Source organism: Mytilus californianus, unplaced genomic scaffold (assembly GCF_021869535.1).
Source record: "Mytilus californianus isolate M0D057914Y unplaced genomic scaffold, xbMytCali1.0.p SCAF_1, whole genome shotgun sequence".
NCBI lineage: Eukaryota > Metazoa > Mollusca > Bivalvia > Mytilida > Mytilidae > Mytilus > Mytilus californianus.
The window spans coordinates 137,471,777-137,484,582 of NW_026262581.1; the positions used below are offsets into that span (position 1 = coordinate 137,471,777).

The 12,806-nt window shown below is 33.0% G+C and overlaps 1 protein-coding gene across 5 annotated transcripts in view; it reads left to right on the top strand.

Annotated features, from left to right (window-relative positions):
- Window positions 1-12,806, top strand: part of LOC127736365 (unhealthy ribosome biogenesis protein 2 homolog) — a 66,074-nt gene that overhangs the window by 33,707 nt on the left and 19,561 nt on the right. For all 5 annotated transcript variants that reach the window (XM_052246873.1, XM_052246882.1, XM_052246905.1 and 2 more), the window contains 4 exons: window positions 2,952-3,065; window positions 3,894-4,142; window positions 10,521-10,784; window positions 11,661-11,783. In XM_052246873.1, coding sequence (XP_052102833.1) covers window positions 2,952-3,065; window positions 3,894-4,142; window positions 10,521-10,784; window positions 11,661-11,783 — 750 coding nt within the window. The remainder of the gene's footprint in view (window positions 1-2,951; window positions 3,066-3,893; window positions 4,143-10,520; window positions 10,785-11,660; window positions 11,784-12,806) is intronic.

Below are 12,806 nucleotides of genomic sequence, written 5' to 3' on the forward strand. Positions count from 1 at the left end.
GTACACAATTACAACAGTTCAATGAAAAACAATTGCATTGTAATACAGTCCAGAGAGAATGTATGGCTTCACTTGGGTAAAAATCGGAAGTTTAGCCAGGAAAACAAAAGAAAGGATAACGCCCATTACATTCGGTGAGTAAGATGGTTTCAAAAAATCGGAAGTGCAAAAAAAACTAAAAGAAATCGAGATTGTTCATTCGCTGAGTATATTTCTTAAATAGGCTGTATGGCTTCAAATCTAAATTACGTTATTTAGTTTTAATTCCTTTTTTAAACATTTTTTTTTAATTCTGCATTCCTATAAATTATACGCTTTACCACTTTTGTAAATCTATTAATATCTTTATCTGCCATTTCCTACCGAAAAGTTAACAGTAAAATCGATCTTTCAAATAAGATCATCAATTAACCCATGTTGATCCCCATTTTCCATGCGCAAACTCAGTAAACATAAATCTATATTTAACAAACGTTGACCAAATCAGCTGATCGATTATAAATGGATTATATGTTTTATTTGGATAAAAATGGACAGATTCTCGAGTCAACAGTGTTATTTGACTTCTTTAATGAATAAAATAATATCTTTTTGGGAAAATCTAGGTCAGAATGGTTAAAACGTTAAATTTGATGCACAGCAAATCGCCATATTGTTTTTATTGCTTAACAGGTGTTTACAGGTGAGATTTCTGTACATGGCCTTTATGGCTTTAATCAAGACAATAACGACACCCAAGCCGAATTCAAACTTCCTGGACATTGATTACTATCCTCAAGTGGTGATAATTACTATGTAAACAAACCTAGTGGCTTGAACCCAGACGGCTTACCCCACGGCGTGACTCGACAGAGTCCTGTACATTGTTTTCACTTACATTATAGAATAAACAACAGACTAATGATAAATATTATTAAATCACTAACACAAATCAATAAAATTTTTATTTTGTCTCAAACAAATCTATTTTTCTTGATGACCTGAAAACAAAAATAAGTTCAAAATGGCGACCGATAAAACCCTGATCTGATCTCAATGAAATGACCGAAATTATTTCTGTAAAAAAAAAAAAAAAGACCTAAATCCCAATAAATCATTTCGGTCTTTTCAGTTTCCAAATCGGTCATGTCTGGCATATATGACCGTTTCCGGACCCTTGCACATGAGCCTTATCATCAAGAGTATGCATGTAATGTCTGGCTCATTGTATATCACATTAGCATTATCATCAAGAGTATGCATATGATGTCTGGCTCATTGTATATCACATGAACATTATCATCAAGAGTATGCATGTAATGTCTGGCTCATTGTATATCACATTAGCATTATCATCAAGAGTATACATGTAATGTCTGGCTCATTGTATATCACATTAGCATTATCATCAAGAGTATGCATGTGATGTGTGGCTCATTGTATATCACATGAACATTATCATCAAGAGTATACATGTAATGTCTGGCTCATTGTATATCACATGAGCCTTATCATCAAGAGTATGCATGTAATGTCTGGCTCATTGTATATCACATTAGCATTATCATCAAGAGTATGCATGTAATGTCTGGCTCATTGTATATCACATGAACATTATCATCAAGAGTATACATGTGATGTCTGGCTCATTGTATATCATATTAGCATTATCATCAAGAGTATGCATGTGATGTGTGGCTCATTGTATATCACATGAACATTATCATCAAGAGTATGCATGTGATGTCTGGCTCATTGTATATCACATTAGCATTATCATCAAGAGTATACATGTAATGTCTGGCTCATTGTATATCGCATGAGCCTTATCATCAAGAGTATGCATGTGATGTGTGGCTCATTGTATATCACATGAACATTATCATCAAGAGTATGCATGTAATGTCTGGCTCATTGTATATCACATTAGCATTATCATCAAGAGTATACATGTAATGTCTGGCTCATTGTATATCACATGAGCCTTATCATCAAGAGTATGCATGTAATGTCTGGCTCATTGTATATCACATTAGCATTATCATCAAGAGTATGCATGTAATGTCTGGCTCATTGTATATCACATTAGCATTATCATCAAGAGTATGCATGTAATGTCTGGCTTATTGTATATCACATTAGCATTATCATCAAGAGTATACATGTAATGTCTGGCTCATTGTATATCACATTAGCATTATCATCAAGAGTATGCTTGTAATGTCTGGCTCATTGTTTATCACATGAGCCTTATCATCAAGAGTATGCATGTAATGTCTGGCTCATTGTATATCACATTAGCATTATCATCAAGAGTATGCATGTAATGTCTGGCTCATTGTATATCACATTAGCATTATCATCAAGAGTATGCATGTAATGTCTGGCTCATTGTATATCACATGAGCATTATCATCAAGAGTATGCATGTAATGTCTGGCTCATTGTATATCACATTAGCATTATCATCAAGAGTATGCATGTAATGTCTGGCTCATTGTATATCACATTAGCATTATCATCAAGAGTATACATGTAATGTCTGGCTCATTGTATATCACATTAGCATTATCATCAAGAGTATACATGTAAAAGAGAGGTGAAAGATACCAAAGGGATAATCAAACTCATAAGTCGAAAACGAACTGACAACGCAATGGCTAAAAGCAAAAACGATCAAAGACTCAAAATTATACAAAACACAACATATATAAATAAAGAGCTGCTGAACCAACGTCTCCAATTTTTGTGCTAGTAGAGTTTCCTTAACACAACATAGAAAACTAAAGACAGAGCAACATGAACCTCCATAAAAACCATATTTGCCACTGTACACAAAGCACCCATTGATCAATCAATCTGAAAATTATGTGATTTAAAAAAAAAATTTATCAGTTTATTTTGAAATAGATGCTACCAGTCCAAAATATAGTGTTACATTATTAAATATTAATAACTGAACAATGTTGTAGATGAGAAGTGATATTGCAAACTTAGAAAAAGAACTGATGAAAAGTCCATCAGTGGAAAGGTCACAAGAAGCAAGATTACAGTTGGTCAGTTTATTGGTTCAGCAGTTTAATATGGTAAGTATTGTCTGTCAGTATAGTGGAATGTGAGAAGACTTGACGTTAAGATACACTTTAAGTTAAATATTCAAGTTGTAATGATTTGGAAGAAATGTATATTTTTTCAGAAGACGTTTCAATGAACAAAGACCTTCTGTCTATTTCTTCATATAGCCAAGTCACTTTAAATTATTCTGTAGCTGGCAAGTGGGTTGATATGTAATTATTATACATCTGTAATTCTTATTGCTTATTTTACTCACTTCCAAATTTGACATGCACATTCAAATAACAGTCTTGTAAAATTTGTATAATTTTCCAAGTGATTGTATATGGAACCTATATTACAGTTCCCTGAGCCTTTACTGATACTGATATTTCAATGTGGACATTCCATTATGGCTTAGTGTAACGTCTATATGTTTATGTAAATTGGTTATTGTGTATTTCTGTCACCATGAAAGGGGATTCTGTACAGTTCAGGGGAGATAACTTTTTAGCAAAACTAAAAATATTCAGTGTCCCAATATTTCCATTTCTTTTAATGACATAATTATAAAGAAATAAAAATAAGACTTAATTAAAAAACTCACCATTAGTTAAAGTACAAAAGAGATTTCTTGTCGTTGTCAAAATTTTTAACAGAACTTCATAAAAAATTGGCTATTGTATGGTAAAAAAATACCAGTTTAAAAAAATTCATAGGATTCTGAAATTTTTCCACAAATTACGAAAATTCTTTCTAAGCCTCAGATTTTCTCTAAACAAGCACAGTAACCTATATATATTTCATTTAGTAATTTTCTGCCTGTATTTTTACACTATTATTTTTCTGATTTTTTTAAGGTAATACAAAGACCATATGTCAGAGAGGATATTTTATCCCTGAGTAAGAAATATGTGATAGCTTTATCAAAACCAGTCTTTGATTTGTTGTATGCAGTAAGGAAAACATCAGACAAGGATCCAGTTATCCCACCTGTTACCCACATGTTTTCAGCTCTTGCTCAGCAGACTGAAAAGCAAGACAAAAAGCTGCAGAAAAATTCAGAATATTTAGTGCAGTGGTCCATAGACCAGTTACGCTGTAACCAGGTAGTTAGAATTCATGTTCATGCGTACACTCTTAAGGTAGTTTTTTCTTCAAAGAGATAACTTATGATAAAATAGTGCACAATTTCCTTATCTGTAAATAAACAAACAAAATTTGGTCTATATATTTCTTAAGAAGTTTCAAGCAGTAATATTTTTAGCTCACCTGGCTCAAAGGGGCAAGTGAGCTTTTCTCATCACTTGGCGTCCGTCATTGTCGTCTTTGTCGTTTCACTTATACAAAAATCTTCTCCTCTGAAACTACTGGGCCAAATTTAACCAAACTAGGCCACAATCATCATAGGGGTATCTAGTTTTAAAAATGTGTCGGATGACCCCGCCTGCCAACCAAGATGGCCAACATGGCTAAAAATAGAACATAGGGGTAAAATGCAAGTTTTGTCTATTATTTTGAAAACCATTATAAATAGAGAAAATCTAACAGGAACAAATATGTTCAGAATGTTGAGCTCTACCAATTGTCCATATACATTAAAACTGTCAGACAGTTTCTTATAGGAGTTATAGCCCTTAAATGACAAATTGTACCATTTTTGAAGCTCACCTGGCCCGAAGGGCCAAGTGATCTTTTCTCATCACTTGGCGTCCGTCGGCGTCGTCGGCGTCGTCCGTTGTCGTTAGCTTTTTACAAAAATCTTCTCCTCTGAAACCACTGGGCCAAATTCAACCAAACTTGGCTACAATCATCATTAGGGTATCTAGTTTAAAAAATGTGTCCGATGACCTCGCCAACCAACCAAGATGGCCACCATGGCTAAAAATAGTACATAGGGGTAAAATGTAGATTTTGGCTTATATCTCTGAAACCAAAGCATTTAGAGTAAATCTGACATGGATAAAACTGATTATCAGGTCAAGATCTATCTGCCCTGAAATTTTCAGATAAATCTGACAACCTGTTGTTGGGTTGCTGCCCCTGAATTGGTAATTTTAAGGAAATTTTGCAGTTTTTGGTTATTATCTTGAATATTATTATAGATAGAGATAAACTGTAAACAGCAATAATGTTCAGCAAAGTAAGATCTACAAATAAGATGTCATGACCAAAATTGTGAATCGACCCCTTTAGGAGTTATTGCCCTTAATAGTCAATTTTTAACAATTTTTTGTAAATTTTTGTAATCTTTTACAAAAATCTTCTCTGAAACTACTGAGACAAATTTAACCATACTTGGCCATAATCATTATTAGGGTATCTAGTTTAAGAAATTTGTCCGATGACCCCGCCTTCCAACCATCATGGCCGACTTGGTTAAAATTAGAACATAGGGGTAAAATGCAGTTTTTGGTTTATATCTCTGAAACTAAAGCATTTAGAGCAAATCTGACAGTCAGGTGGCAAAAATGTTCATCAGATTTAGATTTATCTGCCCTGAAATTTTCAGACGAATCTGACAACCCGTTGTTGGGTTGCTGCCCCTGAGTTAGTAATTTTACAAAAATTTTGCAGTTTTTTGTTATTATCTTAGATATCATTATAATAACTTATATCTAATACTATTAATTATGATTTTAACCTTATTTTACATGATTTCCAAAGCATCAGTAAATACAGGTGAGCGACACAGGCTCTTGAGAGCCTCTAGTTTCATTTTTGCCTATTATCTTGAAAACAATAATAGAGAAAAACTTCAAATTGCAAAAGTAATCAGCAAGACCACTTCTTCAAATAAGTCTCATAATAGAAATCGTCAGGTGACACCTTATCAGAGTTATTGCCCTTTGATGACGATTTTTACCATTTTTTTGCGTTTTTGCCTTATATCTTAAAAATGATAATAGATAGATAGAAACTTGAAAACAGAAAAATGATCAACAAGACAAGATCTACAATTAAGATAATATGGAGGAAATCGTCCAACAACTCCTTATTGAAGTTATTGCCCTTTAATGATGATTTGTACCATTTTTTTTTTGCGTTTTGCTTTATATGATAAAATTATAATAGATAAATAGGCACTTTAAATCTCAAAAATGATCAGCAGATATACTTAGTAGACTGTCACTCGAACAAAGTGTTGTAGTCGGACGGGAACCAGTTTACATACTTTATTTTATTTACCAAAAAGATATCTTGACCTGTCCATATGTTTTTAGTTATTAAATGGTATTTGGAGCTATCCCTTTGTTATATTTTTCATATTTATTCGAGCTTTCACTTTTATGCACATGTCTTACAATCATAAACAATCTGTATGTATACATGATAAATAGATCCGTTTTGTTATGGTGTTGGACTTTTTACCCTCCAATGATCAGCAATCGCTAGACAAAATAGTTCTAAATAATGTCAGCCTTTCATGCCATTTCAACTTTACAATCATTAAAAAAAGTGAAAATCGGAATCATTTTGATATCCATTGGATAGAAACTGGTCTTTATCCAGATTTACGAAGATTTTAAAAATCGGAAATTAGTAATACGGTTATACCCTCGCGGTGCGTATGAATCTTTGTTTACAAAACAGGATTTCGGAACTTCTCTAGTTTTTAGATCGTAAGTCACGATAAACTCAAACTGAAAGTAAACAGTTGTTTGTAAGACGCAGGTTTACTCACCATAAACAAGCTGAAACGTTCATGAAGTATGGCATATATTTTAGGTTAAAGACGGTCCCATTCATTTAAAAAGCATTTTGAAAGTAAACGATGGGATTATTTCAGGTTTGGGGAACGAGTAAATTATCACAATGTTCATTTCTTGACGACCTCATAATTTCATCATGTCGATGGTACAAATCGATTTTTACTGTTTACTGTCGCTTCTCATGTTTTGTATTTAAACGGTCGTTTATTTTTAAACCCGAACCAGGCATATGCATTCTGTAATTGTGCAAATCTTCGTTCTTTGGTCAACTGGCTTATGGATAGTTGTATCAATTTCAACTCTTACATTATTTTTTTTTTAAATATATTTGCATTACACATGCAATGGCAGTACCTTTCAAATTACTATTTGTGTGTTGTGTCTAAATTAAAGTTGTAACACTTTATAGTGACTGGAAAGGGTAGAAAAATTCATCAGATGAGAAAAGGCTGAAGATACTTCAAACGGCACCGAATCATTAGATATTGCATCTTATAAAAAGAAACTGAGATTTGGATAGTTCCACTTCGAGGTGAAAATGTTTATCTCTTGTGAAATGAAATAAAAAAAATATTGTAACACTGTAGTTAATTAATAAAGATACTATTACGTGTATTTCTGTATTGGCCTTATTATTGGTTCTCGGCCAGCAGTCAAACGGCACCGAATCATTAGATATTGCGTCTTATAAAAGGAAACTGAGATTTGGATAGTTCCACTTCAAGGTAAAAATGTTTATCTCTTGTGAAATGAAATAAAAAAAAATATTGTAACACTGTAGTTAATTAATAAAGATACTATTACGTGTATTTCTGTATTGGCCTTATTATTGGTCCTCGGCCAGCAGTATTGGCCTTCCGCTTCGCCTCAGACCAATACACCCAAGACATGGACCAATAACAAGGCCAATACAGAAATACTTACGCAATGATACTGTAAATTCAGAAATTATTGCGTGCATTTATTAGTGCGATTTTGTCATTTTGGACTAAAATGCGATTTTAATTTTTGCGATATTGAGAAAAATCCTGTTTAATTCATATAAAAAATTTCAAAATGCGAGTTTAAATTATTGCGATTATGACCCTGTCGCATTTTTCGCAATAATAAAAACATCGCAATAATTTCTGAATTTACAGTATTATAGAATGACAGTATGGTTCAATAGCGGGAATCAGCCCCTCATCTACTTTTTACATAAATATTAACTTCTGGCTTCAACGCTTTGTTCATCTTGTCGGGAGATCTTGCTGTAGTTCCAGTTCAGCAAGCATTTTAGAGACATATCCTGTCCATCCTCTTTTGACTTGTAATCTCTGGTGATAGATTTTGCCGCTTGACATTGTATCCTTTCAAGCTTGTTTTTTTTTTGTTACCGTGTAGGGGTCCCATACTACATGTATGGCTCCATATTAAATTATAAGATCCATTCCTAAAGATCTAGATTATTGTTCTAATCTGACACAAATTTCAATAACTGGAATGCTACCCAAGTTGAATATATGGTGACCCACGAGAACAGCATTATCACTATTGAAATTGTGTTTAATACCATGATTGTTCAATGTCATTAACTTAAATGGAGACAGACATTTGACCTGAAAGACATGAAAGGTGGTGTGGGAGTGCAAAATCAAAAACTAACTGACTATGATATATGGTTAAAGAATGAATATCAATTACATGGGTCAACATGGTCAAGGGCAGAGTTGTTATAAAATAACAATATGGCAGAGAAGTGGTTTCAAGTTTCATATAAAGCGACCTGACTGACATGAAATAAAAAATCGAAGGAGTATCCCTATTTGTCTAATCTTCAAGGTGAAATAAAACTAGTAAAACAATATTATACTATTGTCTAAATATACAGAAATATAATTTGCTTCAAGTAACAGAAATAACTAGGTCACTAGTAACTTATTTAATGAGTATGTGGGGTATAAGAGCTTGCTAACAACAGGCTCTTCATAATCATTTGGTTTGAAAAGGATACAAGTAGTCTATATTCTTGATTTAGAAAAATGTAATTGCAAGAAAAAAATCACATTACTTAGAATACTTTAGATCATTCAGGTAGTCTTTATTTATATGTACAAAAGAACAGCCAGTAGTCATTGGATATTGTAGATCATTCAAATAGTCTTGACCTTTTTATTAGAACAAAAGAACAGCCAGTAGTCATTGGATATTGTAGATCATTCCGGTAGTCTTGACCTATTTATTTATACAAAAAAACAGCCAGTAGTAATTGGATACTGAAGATCATTCAGGTAGTCTTGACCTATTCTTTGTACTGAAAAAACAGACACATATACGAATATCAATTATATGCTTACGAGACATGTTGCAATGTTAAACTTATTACGGTATGTGAAAATCAAGACTTGCATAAAAAATATCACAATATTAGAGACAGTGGCGTCATTTTTCCTCAGAGCTTTCAGCTCTTTGATTTTCTGAATTTCTTTAGATAAATTCAGTCAGAAAAAGGCAACCCCTTTTCCCCAACACTATACACTGTGTTAAATAACACTTTGTACCTTTTAAATTGTTTTGGTTTCAATTGCTGCTTTAGAACACACTGGCCTAACTGTGTGTCAGATAACAGTTTTGGTTTTCAAACTTGGGGTCAGTTTCTTTGAACCACATATTTTGGCAAGATATATAGATACTGGGGGAAAATTTTTCATCATGATTTTTATAGGGTTAAGTTTTAAAATTTTGTCCAACGAACGAGGGCACTTTCCCTTTCACTGTGTGTGGGGAAAGTCTACGTTCCCATTTCCCTGTCATATATTTGGTCTTTTAGTCAGATCCAGTCTTTGGGCTGCATTAAGCCGTTTCATCAATCACACTCGCTGTATCACCCGTTTCATCATTGTTTCTTTTGGAAGAGGTCACCCCAAAACCAAACAGACTCATACCGTTTACTAGTTATGTTCTAATATTACATTCTCCAGTTTCCCGGTATCTTGTATGACGAACGGTCACGTGACTATACATCAAATCAATTGTGAAGAATATAAGCAAACACATAAGTTTCCTTTCAGTATACATTTGTAGTTGCATATTTTAAGATTATTTTTATACTAGACTTTTATATTTTTGTTCAAAATGCTTTTGTAATTTTTTTGACCTGCAAAAGTACGAAAGTATGTCGGGTGTAACTAATTACCGATGGGAAGGTCTGAACCTGTAAATGGAAATCTGAACCTGTAAATGGAAGGTCACAGACCTCAGACCACCGCTAATTAGAACCCCTGACTAAAGAAGATGGAGAGAAACTAAACAGACTAAATGAACAGCAATACAAGATCAACGAAACAGAGATTTTCTTCATGAATTCCAGTCCCGTCTACAATGTTGGAGAGTGTCCTTTGTTGAATATGCACATAGTGAGCGACACAGGCTCTGTAGAGCCTCTAGTTATTTTTTTGTGGCTGAAATAATTGATGATTTATTAACACACCATTTTCATGCTGAGAAATGGCATGTGTCTTTTGTATTTAGCCAAATATTTTTGTTGCAGCTATTACCACTACATTGTTGTAACAAACAGTTACTGTGGATTCATATATTTTCGTTGATACTAATTTTCGTGGATATTTGATATCATGGTTTTGCCAAAGTGTACATACAAACATATAGAATATTTGTACTGCATTAAACATTTAAATTCGTGGTTCAACTATACCAACGAATTCCACGAAAATTAGTATCCGACGAATAAAATGAATTCACAGTACTTAAATTATTTATTGTAAATATTTTCAGACCAGCCTCAAAGTGAATGCTGCAGTCAGATTTTTAAAGGAATCATGTAGACTAACTGTTGGGTTATCCCTTGAAGTAAAAACAACAATATTGGACAGAGCGTTTATCTTACTACAGCAATATCTACATTACAAAGTAAAGAATGACCTTGATAAAAGTACACATGACCTTTGTGAAGAGTTATTGTCCCTGGTATCATCAGTCATTGTATCATGTGATATACAAGATTTTAAGGAACTGCTTTGTAATTTAGAACAGTCACTGGTAAGAAATGAATATTATGATGATAACCAAATTTGGTGTGTCAAGCATTTTTTGAATGTGTCTCATATGTCTTAAAGGCAGGTATATAATATGGTTTTAAAGATTTTAATATTGTGTGTCATACTGTATATTAGATTGTGACACTATAATAAACTACTTACTTACTTTTTTTATTTTGGTGAAATTCGGCTCATTAATTTGGGAAAAAAACTTGGTTTTTGTTAAAAAAATCACAAATTTTGAGAAATGTCTTTTGTAAATGTAAAAGCTCTAAAAGTATAGGTAGGAGGTCAATGTTGCTCAGTTATTGTGCATAATATGTAGATGTTCATTATTTATATTAGTGAAATTCAGCTCCTTAATTTGGGAAATAATCTTTGTTTTTGTTAGAAAATCAAATATTTTGAGAAATGTCTTCTTATTAAGGGATTTTAACAAAAACTGATCTATAGATTTGATTGATTGATTCTTGGTTGCTTAAAGTCCAGTGGCAAGTGATATATAGGTGTATTAGTTATTTCAAAGTGATTGACAAATTAAAAAAAAATGGTAAAAATTTGCCTTTTGTTAAAAATTCACGGAACTGCCAACCAAAATACATGTCATAGTGCTTGGATCTTAATAAAACATATTAATTGAGAACTCATTCTGAATTAATTGCTGGTGTCAAAATTTATGAAAATTAACAACCTATGAACATTTGCTTTGTATGCATCAGTCTATTTGCCTCACATAAAATGTACCAGAGGGGTCCTTGCTGACATGTCAGTTTAATTACAGAACATTGATATATCAGTGAAAGTGGCAGACCAGGTAACAATATGAATGTATATATGGTATGATCTGTTATCCTGTAGTATGATTTATTTATTACAGAATATAGATATATCAGTAACAGAGGCAGACCAGGTAACAGTATGTATGTATATATGGTACCATCTGTTATCCTGTAGTATGTCAGAGGAACAAAGCACATGTTTTATGCAGTCTATTCATAATGTGAGTATTTTATACATCTTTATGCCTTGTTTGGTTAAAGGTATTTTCCTTTATTCTAAAAGGCTTGTGAACCAAGGGTTGTTGACAGTATAGAAGTATGGTCACCTGAATTTCTCCTGTCTGGTTGTACCCATGCTAAAAAGGGCAAAAGATGGGTTTGGTTGTTTGGCCCTGTGTGATGTATATATGTTCCACTATATAAATGATGTCCTCTCACTAGATAATAGTTTGGTGACTATGTTGAAAGCATCTATCCCATGGAACTTAAAATAATGGATACAACAGATACAATGAAGTTTGCCACATATCTTGACTTTCATTTAGAAATTTAGAAATTGACAATGAGGGTTGGTTGAGAAAAAACTTTACAACAAAAGTAATGATTTCTGCTTTTCAATTGTGAACTTTTCATTTCTATATAATAACGCCTGGATATGCAGTATATTTCTCCCAGTTTCTTTAATTCCTCTGCCCATATTGTAAACCTTGATATATATGTGGTTAAACTTTCGGGTCCTAAGCTAGATTCATTTTTCTCTATTTTAGCATACCCCGAAAAGCCCTTTGTAATGTGGCTACTAGAGGTAAAAAATCTTTTTTTTCACACAATGAGTTTCTTGAAAATTTAATTTATTGCAAACATTTAATAACTCCATAGTGTTTACATCTTTATTCTTTGGTCCTCTGTACTTATATGAGCAACACGATGGGTGCCACATGTGGAGCAGGATCTGTTTATCTCTCTGGAGCACCTGAAATCATCCCAAGTTGTTTTGTTGGATTTGTGTAGCTCAGGTTTTAGTTTTCTGTGTTGTGTATCGATACTGTTGTTTTTCTCTTAGTTGTTTTTGGTTATTGACCATGTCCTTGTCAGTAGAATAATGAGTTTGAATATCATTTTGATATCTTCCACATCTCATGTAAAACTATGTAGCCACAACTGGTTGGAATGGTTAACCTTTAATATCAGGTGCCACTTTCTGGGAGAAATTTCATGCCCACTAAAAATGAAGAATCTTGGAA